The sequence below is a fragment of the Uncinocarpus reesii genome, genomic scaffold (assembly GCF_000003515.1).
Source record: "Uncinocarpus reesii 1704 scaffold_2 genomic scaffold, whole genome shotgun sequence".
Lineage (NCBI taxonomy): Eukaryota > Fungi > Ascomycota > Eurotiomycetes > Onygenales > Onygenaceae > Uncinocarpus > Uncinocarpus reesii.
The window spans coordinates 2622913-2641652 of record NW_003052499.1 but is presented as its reverse complement, the minus strand read 5'-3'; the positions used below and the strand labels follow the sequence as shown (position 1 = coordinate 2641652).

The 18740-nt window shown below is 48.6% G+C and overlaps 7 protein-coding genes across 7 annotated transcripts in view; 4 read left to right on the top strand and 3 right to left on the bottom strand.

The window, feature by feature from the left end:
* Positions 1-318: 318 nt before the first annotated feature.
* UREG_03873 (uncharacterized protein) lies at positions 319-9406 on the top strand (the record flags this gene model as incomplete). Its single annotated transcript, XM_002544310.1, has 3 exons — positions 319-406; positions 467-8047; positions 8097-9406. 3 exons carry the CDS (start codon positions 319-321, stop codon positions 9404-9406), a joined length of 8979 nt encoding a protein of 2992 aa, XP_002544356.1.
* Positions 9407-9678: 272 nt separating this feature from the next.
* Positions 9679-10700, top strand: UREG_03872 (uncharacterized protein; the record flags this gene model as incomplete). The annotated part of the gene is made up of 3 exons (XM_002544309.1): positions 9679-9929; positions 9986-10550; positions 10608-10700. The coding sequence occupies 3 exons, from the start codon at positions 9679-9681 to the stop codon at positions 10698-10700; spliced, it is 909 nt and encodes a 302-aa protein (XP_002544355.1).
* Positions 10701-10914: 214 nt separating this feature from the next.
* Positions 10915-11785, bottom strand: UREG_03871 (uncharacterized protein; the record flags this gene model as incomplete). The annotated part of the gene is made up of 2 exons (XM_002544308.1): positions 10915-11700; positions 11771-11785. The coding sequence occupies 2 exons, from the start codon at positions 11783-11785 to the stop codon at positions 10915-10917; spliced, it is 801 nt and encodes a 266-aa protein (XP_002544354.1).
* Positions 11786-12375: 590 nt separating this feature from the next.
* On the top strand, positions 12376-13608 carry UREG_03870 (uncharacterized protein; the record flags this gene model as incomplete). The annotated part of the gene is made up of 1 exon (XM_002544307.1): positions 12376-13608. One exon carries the CDS (start codon positions 12376-12378, stop codon positions 13606-13608), a length of 1233 nt encoding a protein of 410 aa, XP_002544353.1.
* Positions 13609-13946: 338 nt separating this feature from the next.
* Positions 13947-15153, bottom strand: UREG_03869 (nucleotide-binding protein 1; the record flags this gene model as incomplete). The annotated part of the gene is made up of 3 exons (XM_002544306.1): positions 13947-14557; positions 14623-14953; positions 15121-15153. 3 exons carry the CDS (start codon positions 15151-15153, stop codon positions 13947-13949), a joined length of 975 nt encoding a protein of 324 aa, XP_002544352.1.
* Positions 15154-15553: 400 nt separating this feature from the next.
* On the bottom strand, positions 15554-17344 carry UREG_03868 (uncharacterized protein; the record flags this gene model as incomplete). The annotated part of the gene is made up of 3 exons (XM_002544305.1): positions 15554-16280; positions 16334-16782; positions 17198-17344. 3 exons carry the CDS (start codon positions 17342-17344, stop codon positions 15554-15556), a joined length of 1323 nt encoding a protein of 440 aa, XP_002544351.1.
* A 925-nt stretch (positions 17345-18269) lies between these two features.
* Positions 18270-18740, top strand: part of UREG_03867 (uncharacterized protein) — a gene marked incomplete at both ends in the record, with an annotated part of 1591 nt that continues 1120 nt past the window's right edge. Inside the window, 2 exons of the mRNA XM_002544304.1 lie at positions 18270-18359; positions 18413-18586. Coding sequence (XP_002544350.1) covers positions 18270-18359; positions 18413-18586 — 264 coding nt within the window. The remainder of the gene's footprint in view (positions 18360-18412; positions 18587-18740) is intronic.

The following is an 18740-nucleotide window of genomic DNA, read 5'->3' as shown; positions in this document are numbered from 1 at the left end:
CATGGTGTTTGCCTCCCCCGTTGCTTAGTTCAACATCCCTCCCTCTCTTCTTACAGACCGCAACGTGTTTATATCCTCTTCCGTTCTACAGGGTGAGACTGCTGCATTTTCCTCACAGCCATGGATGGCGATCCCCTATCAGATGAAGATTTCCTTTTCATCTACAACCATGTGGTTTTCCCACCAAAACTGCCATCTGGAGACGATGGAAGCCGGCGTCGAGAACTCGCGTTACTACGATTTGTTAGAACCCAAGCAGAAGCCTACTGTGCCTTCGTTCATGACCAATCAAAGCAGGTCTGGAAACAGATACTCAAAATGTTGAGGGTTTGGGAAAATGTTTACTCACTCGGGGTGTTGTCATCCTTCCAACTTGTGGATGCTTTAAAGAAGATGGAGGAAAATGGTTGGCTGCCTCCTTCCCGAGGGCCTGTTTCGGGATGCGTTGTCTGATCGTCTTTTATAGATATGATATGCCTCGATATCTCCGCCCAGAACGCCGGATTTTTTTTGAAGAAAAAGCGCATCGGTGTTGTTGTTGGTTGCTACGAGGTTTCTGCAACGAATTCAGCTGTCATGGAGGCCGTTGCCCTTCGAAGAACCTTTCCGTCTCGCGTTATAGCCCTTCCCCTCGATTTACTTCAAAATGATAGCTTTCTGTCTCAGTTCACGATTGCTTTAAGACAATTGGACTCTGAAAAGGTGGACGCTGCAATGGCAAAGACGAAACGCGCTACAGCTAAAGTTGTCGAAGAACGCGATACCGCAAATCCTTTTCTCGTGACAGAGCTTATAATGGGGGTTCTGAGTGCGCATGGATTTCCAACTATTTTTCGAAGTATTGAGAAACGAGTTCGTGATGATGTTTGTTGGCACCAGAGTAAGCTTCCATGGAGAAGGTCACCACTTTGGACTACGATTCGAGTCTCTATCCAGCTATATCTTAACGACGCTGAGCTACCGAATGGCGAACTTGAGTACAAAAATTTTGTCTTGTTTTTAGTTTTGGCTATTGCTGCTTCTGCACTAGACCGATACAGTTCTTCGGACATGTTATTCGTCCTCAACGCGAAAATGGCTCACCGTGTAGCGAAGCTAGGCCGTTCCAACTTTGATTTCCTTCACGCACGCGTTGCGGAGATGATGGCAAGGGTTAGAAATTATCTGGAAGCCCGTTGGAACTGGATGCAAACATATCATGCGGTCCGACTGAACAAACTCTCTTTGTCGAACATCTCAAGGGATACTAGTTTGTGTCTCTACAATAGCCGCGACTACCTTCGCGAGGTTAGGACATTACCTCCCAGTCATGCAACAATGCCGGATCCTCCAACTCCTAAACGATTCAGCCCGCCACCAGATATACTCCCAAGCTCTGAATTCCTTTGCAGCTTGTCATCTCAGGATGTACATGGTCTTGCAGATTTTGAGGCTTGGGTTCAGCATCGGTTACCAGTTTGGCTGAGCAAGAGTAAAAACTGGGAATCCAAGATTGGGCAGATAGGAGAGCTAGTGGCTTTGTATAATGTCAAGGCCGATGCCATTTATGGGTCAATCGCCGAACACCTGTCAATTAAATTCTTAACCATCGTAGAGCTATGGTGTGCTCTGGATCGGTTAACATGTCGAAAATACCCTCTATTACTGGAATACCCACCCGATATTCCAATTGATTTCCTTACACCGCTTTTGTTACCGAAGAGATCGGATATGCGTCGCCTTGAAGACATCGAACAATATATTCAAATGCGATACGAAGATGCTAAATGGAAAATGAGTGCTTTCTTTTCCCCGATCTCCTCAAATTCATTCGCTGTCCGATTCTATGATGAACACAGAGGGCCCCAAAGATTAAGAGCAAAAATTGAGGGAGAGGCTGCAAAAGCAAGGGAGCAGAAACGACGTGAATGGCGGCAGAAAATGGACAGATATTTAGTATGCGTTAAACAAGAAAATACTCTTAAGCATGCTGATAGTCCGGGTCCAAAAGGGGAACCCCTACATATACCCCATCGTTGCCGTAAATGCGTATTACTGAAAGAAATGAAATCGCTCAAAATTGAGAAGCATGAATGGCCATTACCATCGGATGATGTTTCCCTAAAGGCAGTGGTGTCCGAGTTGCTGTGCCCTAGCGAGATTAGCATGTGGCGGGATACGACCTGGATGATCCTACAGGACTTGGGGAGAAAGCATTGCCAGCCCTCGGAGAAGCCGGTGTATTCGTTGACATTGGCCAACTGCAAGACCTTTCACAATTATCTTGCCGTCCGGAAAGCAGCGCGCATCACTCTGGCATCAAATACTAAACCCTTCTATGTTACCCATTATCGGTCGAGCAACTTCCCAGTTGCAGTGGATGACGTGTTTGTGAAATCGAGCCTATCCTTCAGGTACTTCGATAGCTCGAAGAAACTCTGGGTGTCGGCGCAAAAAGCGCCTCCAAGCGTACACCGCGACTGCATTACGGATCTTCCTCCGGGACCATACTTGGACTCAAAACTGCAAGAGGCCGTAAATGCCACCAGCCATACCCCAAATCAAGTTATCTCAAGGTTGTTTGATTGCTCATCAGAGTTGAGTGCAGATGAATTCCTAGCGTTTGGTCTTCTTCGCTCTGGAATACATCTACAATGGATGAATATCTTGCGCGAACTCGGGTCGGGTGGCATTCAGCTCAACTCCCGGGCGGTTGACATTTTAATCTGTCAGGCAGCCTGGCAAGTCGGACCTCCCCTTGACCAAACCGATTTACGAGCAGCGCACAACACGTTCACAGACAGCGCGTTTTGCAGGTGCCTGCTCGTAGTATTGGAGAGCTGCTATCGCCAAGTCGAAAGCAACTGGTCAGAACTGAATGCCATTCGAGTGATCGTGCACGTTCTCCTGCGTTTACTATCCTTGTCCTCAAGCAAGCCCATAATCGCACGTGGCCTGGCACTTCTGGGCAGGATACGTTTCACTCTCTTTGCTTGGGCCAAAAAACTTCGCAACCTTGATGCAGAAACGCCGAATACTGAGAAGCGGCAGATCACCACGGCCGTCGCACTTTTGATCCAAGAAACTTTCAATGTCGAAGACAACTTAATTAATGTTGTTCTTGAAGAGCCTGAAAGCCTCACGATTTTTGTCGCCTGTGCTGTCATACTTAGTGAATTTTCATTTGAATGCCAACAAGAAGATATTGATACCCGGAATGAGAGCTCTTGTGTCGACTGGCTGCGTTATCAAAAGTTATGTCACTCTTTAGAGCCCAAAATTATTCTGCTAGCAAGACAGCGCCCACTCGACGTATCGAATGGCATCCGAATCAAATGGGAGAAAGGTTCATCTGTCCAGAGCTGGAAGAAACATGGCAGTTATTGCTGGATTCGCGGGAAGTCTGGAGGAACCAATCCACAAACCGTCGACTTCAACTGTTTATCAGGGGAGCTGCTGATAGATGGGCGGCCGATTCAGAAGCTACCGGAAACCTATACGGATCATCCACTTTATAAACGCGTTTTTGGTTTGCAGTCTTTCAACACTGCTGTTTCTGACATTCCCTCGCTGGAGTATATGACCACTGGTGGAGTGCGAAGACGTCTCTACTTTGCTATGAGCCAGGAAGACCTCATCATTAGAACTTTTGATGGAAAAGATTATTTTGAAGTAATTTCTCCGGATAAACTTTCTGGGGATTTTCCTGCATCTTTACTGGACCAGTTCATCCACTGGCGAAATCTAACCACTCTGGAAGTCACATTTTGTCCCTTAGAAGCTCTACGGGAGCCTTGGTTAGACTGTTGGAAGTTGTCACATTCTTCGGGCACATCAGTGTTGAGAAGGGAATCGAGATATCTCATAGAACGCGACTCTATCACCTTCAAGTGTGTCGCTCCTATTTTCGAACCTCTTGAATCGCCGGAATACCTTGAAGTCACATACTGCGAAAGCGGGACGCTAGAGGTCAATATTCCCCGGTATCAGTTGCGATTTTTCCTGAACGCCGACGGCCAATTTGAATGTTCCGAACTCCTGGCAATTGTCGACACAGACCAAACCCTAGGAACCTTGATAGGATTAAAGAATAAACTCGTGCTACGTGATACACAAGGCCAAAGGCGCCGAATACTAATTCCTTACGGGAATGTCAGAGCTTCGCTGCTGGCAGATCATGTCCTTGTTACCGTGGATACCGACGGCGAATCTCAAGTCAGATACTTTCAATATGAAGCTGATCCATACCTGCGTCAACTACGTGGCATGGGGGACTTAGTATCCACCCTTTATAAATCCTACCTGCATGCACTGACAACGTTTGTTCTTCCGGATCCATTTACCGGAGTTACTGGAACAGAGGAATGTTTGACGGGATTACAACAATCCTGTTCCGTGGCCTGCGAAACTCTTGACCCCAAAGCCATTTCGTTACTGAATCTAATATCAAAACTCACGCCAAGACGGGTGTACTACCCTATACATCTTCGATGCATGGAGGATGTAAGGTGGGAAAGTGACATCCCGCTGTGGACCCAAAACGATATTTATGCCGCCCTTTGCGATTCCTTGATTTCGTATAACAATAAATTTCGGGATCTCTATGACAGCTCGGAAGTTATCCAGCTCAAATCACGGGGTGATACCCATTTGCTAGTAAGGTCAAGGATGCGGAATCATTATCTAGAGCGACCAGAGTTTTTAGGAGGAGATTTGGACAAAAGAATTTTGACCGCGCATTACAACTCAAGGGACCATGGTGATGTTCATTATGAAACAGCTTGTTGGGTGGCATCTTTGTTCAAAACCTGGCCAGATCGGTTTGCTACACCAGACTTATACAAGTCCGTTAAGGCTTTCGATACTATCGCTTTTGGGACCCCTTTCGGAATCAGGTCTTACACTGAACTGCTCTCTTTACCGCTGAACTCCCTTTGGGGCTCCCTTTTCGAAATCTGTCTACGTTCCGCAAAAAAGGATTCGATGTACCTCACCTTTTTATTCGCCGCTTTGATGATCGGCCAGCCAGACAAGCAAAAGCAATGGAAGACTCTGATCGGATGTGCGCTCCTCATCGACCCAATGGTCCTACCGGCACCTCCGCCCGGAGTGTTCGAACCCTCTCATACGCGTAGAAAAGCCCTCAAGGAAGTGAGGGCCAGGATCCGGGAATGTGTCCTTCCTTCGGCCGATCTTGCAAAGAACCGTCAAGATTTGTCGCAGGTGCCTCTCGAGGCTCAACAAGATCTGGTCTTCCATTGCATCGAGGAAACCTGGGAGTCTGGCGACTTGCGCCTCCCCGACGAGCACTTAGTCCCATCAATAAATATCCCACGTCTTTCTGCTCGACTCGTGGAGCCATATGAATCGTGGCATAGAACGCTCGCTATGCGTAAGTATTTATTGAGCGTAGAGATCATTCTGAACCAGAAAAATGGACCTGACTTTGTGTACGTCGCATGCGGAAATATCAACACAAGTGGAAATGGATGGCCTGCTTCTACACCTGTGCACATTCGAAGCAGGCTATATAGCCGGTACAGTATCTCAGATATCTTTGTGCGTAGCCAGCCTAAACCAAATATCGAGGTTCCCATTTCGCCGATCCAATATCGCGCTCAGTCTATTCTACGTACCCAACCTGCGACTGAGAAACTCCAGGAGGCTCTCACCAGTTTGCTACTCGGGAACGAAACGAGACGCCTCTATGGCACCAAGTTACTTTCCAGCTTCGAGAATCTTTGGTCAAGTCATGAACGTCAAAAAGAGATTGAATCAATAGACAAAGAGGGTCTATTTGAACTTTTAAACCTTTGCCTGCAAAATGCGAGAAGCTCTTTTCAAGCGCTCGTCGAAAAGCTCTATGCAAGCGATTTTGTTGGTCATTGCCTCCAAAAGGCTGACCTGTATCCTCGAATCACACCGCGCTCTCTTTTAGGCCAGCTGTCTTCATCAAGGTCAGTCGCTCCTAGTGCTTGGAAAGAGGCAATTATTGGGTATGGGATTTGCCTCACAAGGCTTCAGCGAGTCCATCGGCTTTTCCGCTATGCTAGTGTCACGGACTACGTTTCTTTCAAGCGTGAGATGGACAATTCCGGTATAGATGCCCAGTTATACCGTCTACATCCTGACTGGCTTCTGATGGAAATCGAAAATAATTTCCACATCCGGCCTGGTCAAGCGACGATCGCGCAACAGATGATTGAGCCCTCTTCTGGCAGCAATTCTTTGCTGCAATTTAATATGGGCGAGGGAAAGTCATCGGTTGTAATCCCGATGGTAGCATCCTCGCTTGCAAATGGCAACAGATTGGTCAGAGTTGTTGTATTGAAACCACTGGCGAAGCAAATGCTTCAAATTTTATTCAGCCGCTTTAGTGGTATGCTAAATCGGCCAATTTACCATATGCCGGTTTCCAGGAAGATGGAAGCGACCCCAGACAGGGTGAATCGGCTATTTTCCTTGTTCTGGGATTGCAGGGTCACTGGAGGAATCCTTTTATGCCAGCCAGAACATATTCTCTCCTTAAAACTAATCGGCTTTGATAAACTCTGCAGTGGTGAACTGACATTGGGGAAAAGTTTGATTTCAGGTTATGGATGGCTTCGCCAACATGCCCGAGACATCCTAGACGAAAGCGACGAGATTCTAAGTACGAATTTCGAGTTAGTGTATACCGTCGGTACGCAGCAAATGGTGGATGGAGGCGCCCTGCGATGGAAGCTGGTACAATCGGTCCTTGATCTTCTCAAAAGGCATGCTTACACCTTGCACCGGTCGTCGCCGATGTCGATTGAGTATCAAGCAGGGAGAAAAGAGGCTTTTCCGAGGATTCGGATTCTTGATGACCTCGCAGGCCGGGAGCTAATTTCCTTGGTAGTTGCGGACATCATGAGCGGAGCTCAAAAAGAAATCTCTTTTCACCGTTTCTCGGATGCTGACCGTTCTGCTGTGCTTGAATTTATCACAAAGATAAATTGCGACACGGATATACAAAACCGGATTCAACAATTATTTGGTGATACTAGCCATTATCCCTCGCTTCTTCTTTTACGTGGGCTCCTTGCGTTTAAGATCATCCAGTTGATCTTGCAAGAAAAAAGATGGCTTGTCAATTACGGGCTGGACCTCAGTAGAACACTCATGGCCGTCCCTTTCCGTGCAAAAGGAGTACCTTCCCATAGTTCGGAGTTTGCTCACCCGGACGTGGCGATTATTCTCACTTGCTTGAGTTATTACTACACCGGTTTGACAGATGCTCAGGTTATGGAGGCCTTCAAATTCCTCAAAGCTGAAAGCGATCCTTCCCTCGAGTATCATAGATGGCAAGCAGACACCGAAATGGGAGACGAGTTGCGAAGCCTAGGCGCCGTCAACCTGAAGGACTTGGAGCTATGCACTCGGGATCTTTTTCCTCATCTCCGCTATAACAAACGTGTTATAGATTTCTTTCTCTCGAAAACCGTGTTTCCAAAGGAGGCCGTGGAATTTCCTTACAAGTTATCAACGTCGGCCTGGGATATTCCTGATGATACCCAGATGGTTACGACTGGTTTCAGTGGTACCAGTGATAATTCATTTCTTCTTCCTCTGTCCATTAAGCAGGAAGATCTGTCGGAGTTCAAGCATATAAATGCGCTAGTACTACAGACGCTCCTGCTCCCCGAGAATAACTTATGTCTCCTAGCAGCGGACAGCGAAGGCAAAGCCTTATCAGCTGAGAGCCTTCTTGCTCTCATCGCAAAACAAGAACCCAAAATTCGTGTACTAATCGATGTCGGAGCTCAGGTACTAGAACTTGAAAATCATGTCGTGGCGCAATCATGGCTTGCGTTGACACCGGACGCATGCGGAGCAATCTTTTTCAATGACAACGATGAACTAATGGTGATAGATCGAGCGGGCACCGTTGAGAGCTTGATATTATCCAGATATAGAGAGCGGCCGGGCGAGTGCTGCGTCTATCTAGACGAAGCCCATACTAGGGGAACCGACCTTCAGTTACCCAGCTTTTACCGCGCTGCTGTTACTCTTGGACCCCACTTAACGAAAGATCGGTTTGCGCAAGGTATGCTGACGACCCCATTGTTGATTTCGCCGTGCTAACTTAGACATAGCTTGCATGAGATTAAGAAAACTCGGGAATGGCCAGTCATTTGTTTGTTTCGCTCCACCCGAGATTTATCGCAAAATACAAAGCCTGGCTAAAAAGGAGAATGACGAGATTCTCGATACCGAAGACGTCTTGCGATGGACATTAGAAGAATCATGCCAGGCAATCGAGCGGCTTCAACCACTCTACATCCAGAGAGGTTTAAACCACTCCCAACGTCGGCTTGCCCAACATGAATTTCTTTCTAACCAACCTATCGACGATGCCATTTATCATACAGTATCGCGAAAAGCTTTTTTGGACCGCATCAGAGAACGCGAGGCAAAGTCTTTAGCATCAATGTATTTGAGTAAAGGTATCAAAGACCGCCAACGTCCGGAGTTTTCAGAACAAGAAATCGAAAAAGATCCAGTCCTCTCGGAGTTGGTGAACATTTCGAACAACCATATCGATCAAACCGTTTGCGTGTCAAGACTTTACGAAGCGCACGAGAGGGAGACGGTGTGTGAAATGGAACAGCAAACGGAATATCAAAGGCCGCCGTTAGCGCCGCCGATGAAGCATGAAATGACTCCAGGACTGCTAGAATTCGTGAGATCTGGGTCGGAGCTACGTGGACCTTTTATTCGAGCATTCGAGAGCCTCGCTCATCTCACTTTGGATGACTGTTTTCGCAAATTCGGGATGGACTCGGAACTCTATGTGACGCGCGACTTCACTCAAACCGTGCTAATGCTTGCGGGAGCTCAAAATGATCTCTACCTCCGCCCGGTGCACTGGATTTTGTCGAGTAATATCCCCAAGGAAAAAAAATTGGTTATTATCAGTCCATTTGAAGCCAACAAGATTTTGGCAGGCAAGAATATAGGCAACGTGAAGTTGCATATTTTCGCTCCTAGGATAACGAAATCAATGCGTTCTTTCGATGATCTTGACTTCTATAACATCCCGTCGGAGCCACAGAGAAAAGTCTCGCCACAAGAGCTCCGACTTCTTCGATTATTCGCTGGACAGCTGTATCTTTCATCGGCAGAGGAGTACCAAGAGCTTTGCCAGTTCCTGGGGGTTTGGTCTGGGTTGGACACCCGGCCGTCCCATCAAGATACTAAAATTACGGTTGATGGGTATGTGAGCCCTTCGTCTAGAGCGGAAATGGGGTGGAAGAACTGCCCATTCGTGCACAACCCACTACCGTACATCAATGCACTTCTTGGAGCTAGAAGGCGTGGTCAAGATTTCTCAAAGTCTCATATGGGTCAAATTGTTCAGGGGTTGCTGCTCCAAAGGGAGGACTTTATCGATTTGAAAGAGTGAAATCCGGAGATATACACATCAGTGACTGATATGCAACATGTTTTCCCACGGCAAACACCCCAGTCATGTACTGATAGTATAAAAGAAACAATTTGCAAAACTATGTAGTTGTCTTGTAACAAAAGGGGCGGGTAGCTAACGGCGCTGACTCATCTTTGCTGACTTCGCCCGGAACTCGGGGCCACGATTGTCCGAATAGACAGCCAAGAGCGGAAAGAACGAAAAGAACTCAACTCGGCAGATTAACAGCTGTGATGCTGCACGCCGGCGCAATGGCAACACCGCACAAGTATCTCACTTCGTTTACTCGAAGTACACTCTCGTCACTTTTTCAACCCGTCAGACCCAATGCCTCCTCCGTTCTCCCGTTCCTGTACCCTGTTCAACAGCAAGCCAGAGATTTGCGAACCTCTTCAAAGTCCAAAGGGAAGGATGCAAGTGCAAGGGCAAAGAAGAAGAAAAGGACATTCAGGCAATATGACATGAAAGATGCGGTCCAGTTTTCATTATGCGATGCTATGAGGTACAGCTTAGTTTTGCAATGCTCTCAATGAACGCGACGAGGCTTACGAAATTTAGATATATCCGTGCTTTTGAAGCAGGTCGAGAACCCACCACGGTCAAATACGAAGTTCACCTAAAACTACGGACGAAAAAGGACGGACCCGTGATTCGAAACCAATTGCGCCTTCCGCACGCCGTCCAGACCGGCACTCGTGTCTGTGTGATTGCGGCGCCGGGATCGCGTGCTGCAAAGGATGCTGCAGCCGCTGGTGCGGATATTGTTGGCGAGCAAGATGTCTTTGAGCAGATAAAAGCTGGCAACATTGAGTTCGAGGCCTGCATATGCCATTCAGCCAGCTTGCAGAACCTGAACAAGGCTGGGCTTGGTAGGGTCCTTGGTCCGAGGGGTTTGATGCCTAGTACAAAATTGGGAACTGTGGTGGACAACGTTGGTATTGCTGTTAAGAATATGCGCGCGGGAAGTGTGTACAAGGAAAGAGCAGGCGTTATTCGCATACCCATTGGTCAGTTGAGGTTTTCACCTGAAGAACTTAGGGCCAATCTGCGGACATTCATCGGTCAAGTGAAGAAGGATGCCGCCGCATTAACTGACCAAGTGTCGAAGGAGGTTGGGGAGGTAGTAAGTTCTCCATATATTGTACAAAATGCATTCGATATATGTCTAATTTTTAACCAGGTATTAAGCTCAACAAACGCTCCTGGATTCAGCCTCAATGGTGATTGCAAATCCGAAGATTCCCCCCCCGCGTACGCACTTACGGGGCGATGAGTTGACAGACATGTACATTAACTGAGCTCTTTATTCTAAGGCGTTTTACGTAGTATTTCCAAAGAATGATTCTCTTTAATTTTCGACTCCCCTGACTCCTTGCCATCAAAACAGGACTTTTGTGCCGAGGTATTTTCGCGCTAGATCCTCAATTTCAACAATGTCGTAAGGACTAAGGTTTCCTCCCCTAAAAGCTCATGGATATGAAGCAGCTTCAAGAGACGGTCCTCTCTGTTCTCTCCGGACCATTTCTGCTTGCGTTACCGCAGCCTTGAGGTCCATTAGCAGAGCCCGACTTAATGACTGCGAGTCTGGCTCCTTGTCCGATAACAAACGGATGTTGTTCACCAACCCGGGTGATTACAACCTTCAAACTGAGATACTGGTGAGTGCGTCGCTCAAGTCGTCGTAAGGATATCAAAGGTGTGGTATCTAATTCACCATTCCTTTGGTCTTCGTCCTCGTCAGTTTCTCCGTCATCATAATCTACATCTTCAACATCCACCTCATTGTCCCTGGGCCGTTGGCGGACCATGAGCCTTTGCTCGAGGAGCTCAATTCGCTCAGCAATGTCTAATAAATCGTGACCGATAGCAATTTGAGATCCCAATTGCTTTTTCTCATCCAAGAGCTCCTTGATCGTGGCCTTTCTACTCTCAAATTTCTCCTTGACGCTCCGGATGTCACGCTGGAAACCTAGTAATACTGTCCTGATTTCTTCAACTTTCTCCTCACCTCCTTTCAGAGCGGTGCCGAGGGAAAGGAAATCCTGGTAGTTTTCATTGACCAAGTCGAGAAGCTCTTTGCTGAGAGATTGGCTTAGTTCCCGGAGCTCTGTCTGCAGATCTGCGAGAGATTGATGGCGATTGGCGAGGGACGAAAGAAATTCCGCCGGATCGAAGTCTGGAGTGACGAAGGACGCTCTGGACAAAGGTTTTGGGAACGGCAGGTATCCATCGCTGCCGTTCGCCTCTGCTTCCGACTCGTCGGAGTCCCCAAACTACACCGTCACCTCGAGGTTAATTCGCGTTCTTTTAAGAATCGGGGAGCAAAGGGGGGTTGCAGCATACATAGAACCTGTTCATTTCCGGGTTATTCTCCTCGTCTCAATTGAGATCATTGTGCTCGCAGTCCCGCCTCCAGCAGGTCATCCAGCGTCCTCCCGTTCTCCCTCTCAAACAACAACCGTCGTTGCCATGGCCTGTCTGACTAAGCACGATCGCAAAACCACCTGCGACCGCTCAAGCAAATCCATCACGAACAGCGAGCAAAGAGTGCGGGACTGACAACTCATCGTCTGCATCCTCGCCACAACGTGGATGGTCGCTTGCTCACCCGAAACGGAGAATGATCCCAGCTCCAAGGGCTGAAGAAATGCAATCTTGAATATACCCTGGCCCATATCCCATCTCCAGGCCAATGCGAGTCACCAGACTTGCGTCCACACCCTCGTAGCCTTTTTACTTGCTGTGCGATCGGTTCGTCCTACGCCGTGACACGCTACCACTCTATGGTTTCTGCCGGTGGTTGTTTGCTCAGTGTTTCCCTGCAATCTCACCAGCCTGGCAGCCTGCACATTCGCAGCCTCCACCCCTCCTGAAACGCGCATAGAATATCTACCTTGGTATTATATTGTACATGCATGCATACTGGGCTGGCCACTCTACTTTTCATGATGGAGGCCAGATCAGATCAGTTTTCCGTCCTCTCTAATAATGGACATCCTGTCTCTTCCACCCATACCCCCCAGCAGTGGATGAACCAGCCGTTCATCCTTCGTTCTGGTCACCGTGCTCGACGATTTGACCCTTCTGTGGATCAACCCACGCTTGCTCAACGAACTGCTGCGTTTCGTCAACTGAATCGCGTGCCACGGCCGCCTCAGCGCATACGCCGCCAGACAACCACTCTTGGTAGCTGCTCCCCTCTTCCATCTCAACCTGTTGTTGTCACGACCTACATTGCAGAAACCGAGACACGGGGCACAATGTCACGTCGCGATTCTCGCTCTGAACATGGGCCACCCGCCAAACTGCCGCGAGTGCAGGACTTTGGCATTGATGGGATCCTGCGCGCCATAGAGCCAGATATCCAAACCACCCTCGATGCAATCGCTGAGATATGTGGACGTAGCAAACTCAGCCTTGCCAACGAATACGGAAGTCATCGGCCTCCGCTAGGCGAAATTCGCGCACCAGCTAGACTGGCAGACCATGGGCTTCTTGCAGTGGAAGAAACCAGCTCGAGCAACGAGCGGTTAGCAGGCGATAATGTCATTATAGTCGGTGACGATATAAGCACGGTTGACGGACGCGAGCCGTACTCAAGATATGGTTTACTGGAAAATATGCAACCGAATATTGGCAGCCTGGACTACCCAAACACCGTGGCTCCTTGGGCTGAAAGTGACACTCAACCCACAACCCTACGCGGGCATTTACCATCCACGGGGGAGTCAAGGTCGCAGTCGCAGTCTCGATCTTCGCGTGGAACCAAAACAAGGCCGTCCTCTTTTCCATGGGCACTTGTAGGGAAAAGTGCAAATCACGGAAACCGCGCGAATCGACAATCAATTCAAACCCAGCCACTGATCTCCGAGGTTTATCTTGATGCGGAAGCTGGTGGAACGGCTCGACTCTCAACTGAAACAGACTGGCCCTTTGCGCTGCCAAATCATTCTGATGAGGAGAAATCAGTTCTCAAACTTGCAGCAGAGAGGCTTTCAATTGTCACTGATATACGAGGATTACTTGGTTGGTTCAAACACGCTCGTCAGCAAAGAGGTTCTGGTGAGGACGGTGCTTGTCCAACAGCAGAGAGGAAGCTCCGCGAGTTATTGCAAAAGCAGGATACACAGTTACTTTCACGGGACGGGGACAATCGAGTTTTACATGACGAAGGTGCCTAAAATGGGCATTATGGATGATATGATTATATCACGAATGTTGATACTTTCTCAGCGCATGTGTATTTCCCATGTCTCTAACGAAGAAACGAGTAACGGCCACTTGACGACTTTTATTTTACTTTCATTTTACTTTCACTCCTGATGACGCATATGGATCAAGGGTTCAAATGTCAGTATGGGCTCTATTGGGTATTCTATCCTCATGTTTCGACAGGGAGCAAACATGGAACAGACGGCTGTTGCTAGTCTATTCTAGCAGGATAAAGTAGAAACGCTTTATCTACAGCTTAACAACTCTTAGTTTGTCTCCATATTGAACTACATAATTTGCCATTTCATCACTCAGTACCTTCAGCGAGTTCGACCAGCTTCTTAGCAAAGCCCTCAAATATCGAGAAAGACCAGCACTTTGTATATCTATCAACCAGCAAAGCATCAATAACACGATGGCCAGCATCCTGCCCGTCTCCCATCGATTCTTTTTCCCTGTCTTCTTTACCAAGGTCTTCCTTCCATCCCTCCACCATCTCACCAAACCCAACATCAATCGGTACGGCGCCCAAAAACCTCACCCCGGTCTCTTGCGCCATCACTTGCCCGCCCCCGCGAGAAAAAACGTTACTCACCTCTCCACAACAGGGACACGTGTATCCAGACATATTCTCAATCACGCCTAGGATAGGAATGCGCGTTTTGACACAGAAATTGATCTCCTTGCGCACATCTGCAGTTGATATCGCCTGTGGAGTCGTGACCAGCACCGCCCCCGCCAATCTCGGTCCCGGGGAAGCAGCGCTTGAAGAATGCGACGCGGAAGCTTGCTGGATTGTGAGCAGCTGTTCAGCCAGCGCGATGTGCTCGTCGCTCGTTCCCGGCGGCGTGTCGATAAGAAGGTAGTCCCGTCTCTCCCCATAGGACGTCCGTGAGGAACTGTCGCACCATGGGCGGTCTTTTTCGGGCCCCGCCATATTACCGCATCGCCACGATCGCGTAGGAGGAAGCCAAGGGACATACATCGTAAAGACCCGCGCGGAGTTATGGGCGTTTGTGTATTATTGACGGTCGTAGAGCTGGAGGATCCATTCGAATCACCAATTTCACCGGCGGGTTGCTTGCTCTCCGAACCGTCGCTGGGGGAGGTGGTTCGCGCAGGGTGGACGGTGACGGGCAGCCAGCCGCCCGGTGCCTGGGTGATTTTCGCGTCTTCCAATCCTACAAGCCGAGGAATAGACGGTCCGGTCAAATCGACGTCTAAAATGCCCACGGAGCGGCCTTGCAGGCTCAGAGTGAGCGCGAGTTGGAGGGTGACGGAGGATTTGCCAACGCCGCCTTTCCCGGAGAGGACCTAACCATAGTCTATAATCAGCAAAATTTGTATTCACATAGTCAACTTCATCCTTAGGTGCCGTTCTGAAATGGAGGGTTGTGCCAAACGGTCCTCAGCTGGCCGGCGCCAGGAGGGAGGTTCTCTTCAGCCTATCGATAAGAAAGTGGCGGGGGGTGTCTTCCTACCAAAATGATATTCTTCACACCATCCAGCGGCATGATTGTAGATAGCTGTAGTGTATAAACCAGTGGACAGCTGTTAGAGAGAGAATAAAAATAGTGATATGATTTTCATGATAGCTGGAAGTTTGGATGCTTTGGTGGATTTGACTGCTTTATCATACATTTTCGATTATTAGCAATCAAACATGTTGGCTACCCAGATTTGAGGCAATGTCTACACAGAGCTGGAAAAATCAATGACCACAATTTGAATGGTTCTATTTTCATGCCGCTTTCAAGTCAGGTTCTAATATTGGATCATCCCAGGCGACCCAAGGCGTAGATTCAATATTGAAGCCCCGGAAACACTCCTTTATTAACATCGGTTCCTCATTCTTTTTCAACAAGGCACCATCTTCACAGAAAGACCATACGAGCAGAGAGAGTATTCTATCTACTAGGTCCACTTCTGCACGACTACTCCGCCGCGTTGGTACTCTTTGATTTCACCAAGCACGGCTGATTTGTCTTTGAGTTCAGTGCTGGGGAAAGTGGTCATAAGCACCCACGGTCGTGTTTGACTAGCGGGGCTCGAGGCAGTCACGAAATCGTACACATCACCAATCGTGTGCGTCGTATTGAAGCGACTGGTCATTCTCGTGCCATCTCCCAGTCGAATCTGAAGCGTCACTGTAGGCTGAGAATTGTCGATTTTGGGTTGCTCCGGCTCCGTATTTGTGGTTGTTGCAGCTGTCGTGGAAGCGACTGGGGCCGCCGCGGGTGTACCTGGGCCTGGGGTCGGGCTTCCCAAGCGCTGGCCGGCTCCTGAGAATGGCTTATATTTAGGTTTCGGTTTCACATAATTGGTGTCGTGCTGATTGACTTCCACGTCAACAGCTTGTCCTTGCTCGACATTCATTATAGCAATTGGTGCGCGGCCTTGTCGAATACTTTCCAAGATAGGTGCGTTCCTGGGGTCGTCTGAGCGGTACAAATCACCATCGTCTACTGAGAACCCGTCATTCCAGAAGTGTAGCACTCTATGTACACGCTCAAGGGGCCGAGGGCGACTTGTATTGGCATCTTCGATGATTTCGCTTGGTGCGTCATCACCGCCGAGGGTCCGGGCTGTGCCAGTAAAATGAGATCTCCGTGGTTGCGGATCGTCATGACGCGGCAACTCTCTAAGGATAACATGATCAGAGGAAATATAAGCCAAATGGCCGGAGATTCTCACCTCATTGCCTTTTCGATGATCTTCTTCTTGAGGTCGTCGGGGTTTTGGACAGCTAAACCAGACTTCTCCCCACCAGTGAAGAGATTCTGTGGATGATCATCGTCCTGTGGTTTATGGCTCGCTGTATCCGCTGAGCTTAAATCATTCAAAGTCGCAAATTTCTTTCGGGGTGGTTTTGCCCCAGAGGGTCGTGTAGTTTGCGCGGATGCTTCAGACCCGCCGCCCAAAGTTCTTTCATCTGCACGGCCTGCTTCTTGCTCCGAATATAATTCTTGGTCGTCTGCTGAATCCGACTCTGGTTCTTCGGGATAAAATTCAGATACGGCGAGGTCGAGGTTCCATTGGTTGTTCTCAAGGTAGATTCTAGCCTGATGCTCAAGTCGGGCCATGTAAGCTCCAAATGTGACAAACGGGGCAGGACGTACAGCAATACACGGGGAAACTGAGTACTTACATCTGTAGGATTAGTTCCAGTGATGGCACAGAAATGTGAGATCAACGTGTCTTGTTCTGCTGGTGAGGGAGCCATGATCCAGACGAAGGAGGGGTAGCTGGATCTAGCGCGGGAAGGGGTGGAAGGAAAAAGACAAACACGACAGTAGACAAATTGGCAGGCTGAAATGAATCCCTGCAGCTTTCACGACTCTGGTATATCACTTTATCCTTTGAATGTTGATGAAGAAATACAACTTCTCGTTGTTCGCGGGCAAGCATCTCAATCCCTCATTGAGCTACAGTGAGTTATGTAAGCACTCCTCCTTTGTTACGTCACTGGCTGCCTTGGATTATATAATCGAACTAGTGGATTACCTAATCGCTCAATATCGGCGCATCGAAAATGGTTGAACGCAACAACGACAGAACGATTGTCTGGACACTTGAACACGGCGAAATTCCACCTTTGGCTTGGATCCTGTGGTATTCTGATTCTCGGAGAAGTGTTGTATTTTGTGCCTCCGCTTCGATTGGCTGCTGCAACCCGACATTCGCCCCCTCTTTGTGGCCCCTCATTTCCAACTATACCGTCCGCAATGGGCTCGGAAGCGTATACGCGGCCGGGCAGAGAGCTCTCTGATTCTGCCCTGACTCTCCCTTCTGACTCCGAAACCTATCCTACGAATAACGGGTTATCTTCATCCCCTGAACCTTCTTCAAACTCTGTGACAGTTTACCGGTCGCCGACGATATGGGGCTTTCTGCGGGGAGCGGCAATTAACTTGCTTCTTCCTTTTATAAACGGCTTGATGTTGGGTTTTGGGGAGCTATTTGCCCACGAAGCAGCGTTCCGGCTAGGCTGGTCAAACACCAAGGTGGGAGCACCCAGCAACCCAACTTCGCTTTCACCCAGGCAAGTATATTTTAGTTGACATGGGCCCTTTTTGACATTCAGGTTTTCCCCACGTATCGGAGGTCGCGGCCTGCAGGTTTGGGCACCGACGCCCCTGAGCCCTCTCCACGAAGGCGGTCCCGGAACGCGTTTGGTCTACAAGACACGACTTCCCTCGAATGAGTCTTTCAAGCTTGACGCGCGCAGACTTGACCCCGATGCACGAACTGTGTCGAGTTTGAGCGACTGAACATATGAATATAGCCGGTGTATGATGCATCTATTTTGACATAAACACGGGTGAACGGCGTTTTGGTTCCTTTCGCTTCCGCTCTAGCCTTCAGCGAGCTTCCTCTCTCTTAAGATATATGAATATACGCCAGGAATAAGTTCGTAATAAATAACAGAATATACTCCGTGAAGTAACTAGATTGAATGGCGTAGTCTATTGTAATGTTGAGTCGAGATGTCGGACTGGCTTTCCGTAACTTTGGGGAATGTCTTGGCAGACTATTTCTTTTGAGTTTCTCGCTGCGAAGGAAAGATTTGAACAGAGCTGCCATCAGCAATTCGGAAAAGCAGACCGGCACGTCGAGCGAATTTTACACAATGCTTGCGAGCACAGGCGCTCGGCGCTCCGGCAATATCGCTGGTGCAGCAAGGTCAACTTTGCAGCAATCTCTACGCTCGCACAGACAGGTATAGTCCGGTCCTCGCATCTCATCCAGCTGAATACTGACGAGACCGATTAGTTTTCTTCTCTCACCACGTCGAGAAACCCTCAATCGCAATGGAGATCTGTTCTTAAAAACAACTCTACTTTCCGTGCGAAAAATCACGGCCGAACTCACTCATCCCTACTCTACTCACACGGTTATCTCTCGAGTTCAGCGGCAGTGACACCCGACGTAACCCCCGAGACACCAGTTAGTAGTGGAAGGACAATCAATAGAGAGCTTATCTGATGGCAGCAATCTTGCCCTAGATGTCTCTCAGATTCGAGAGAAAATTGTGAAATTTACGGACCTGGCACTGAATAACGGTTATACATCATCGTCCTTGATCTAAATGCTACTTGAA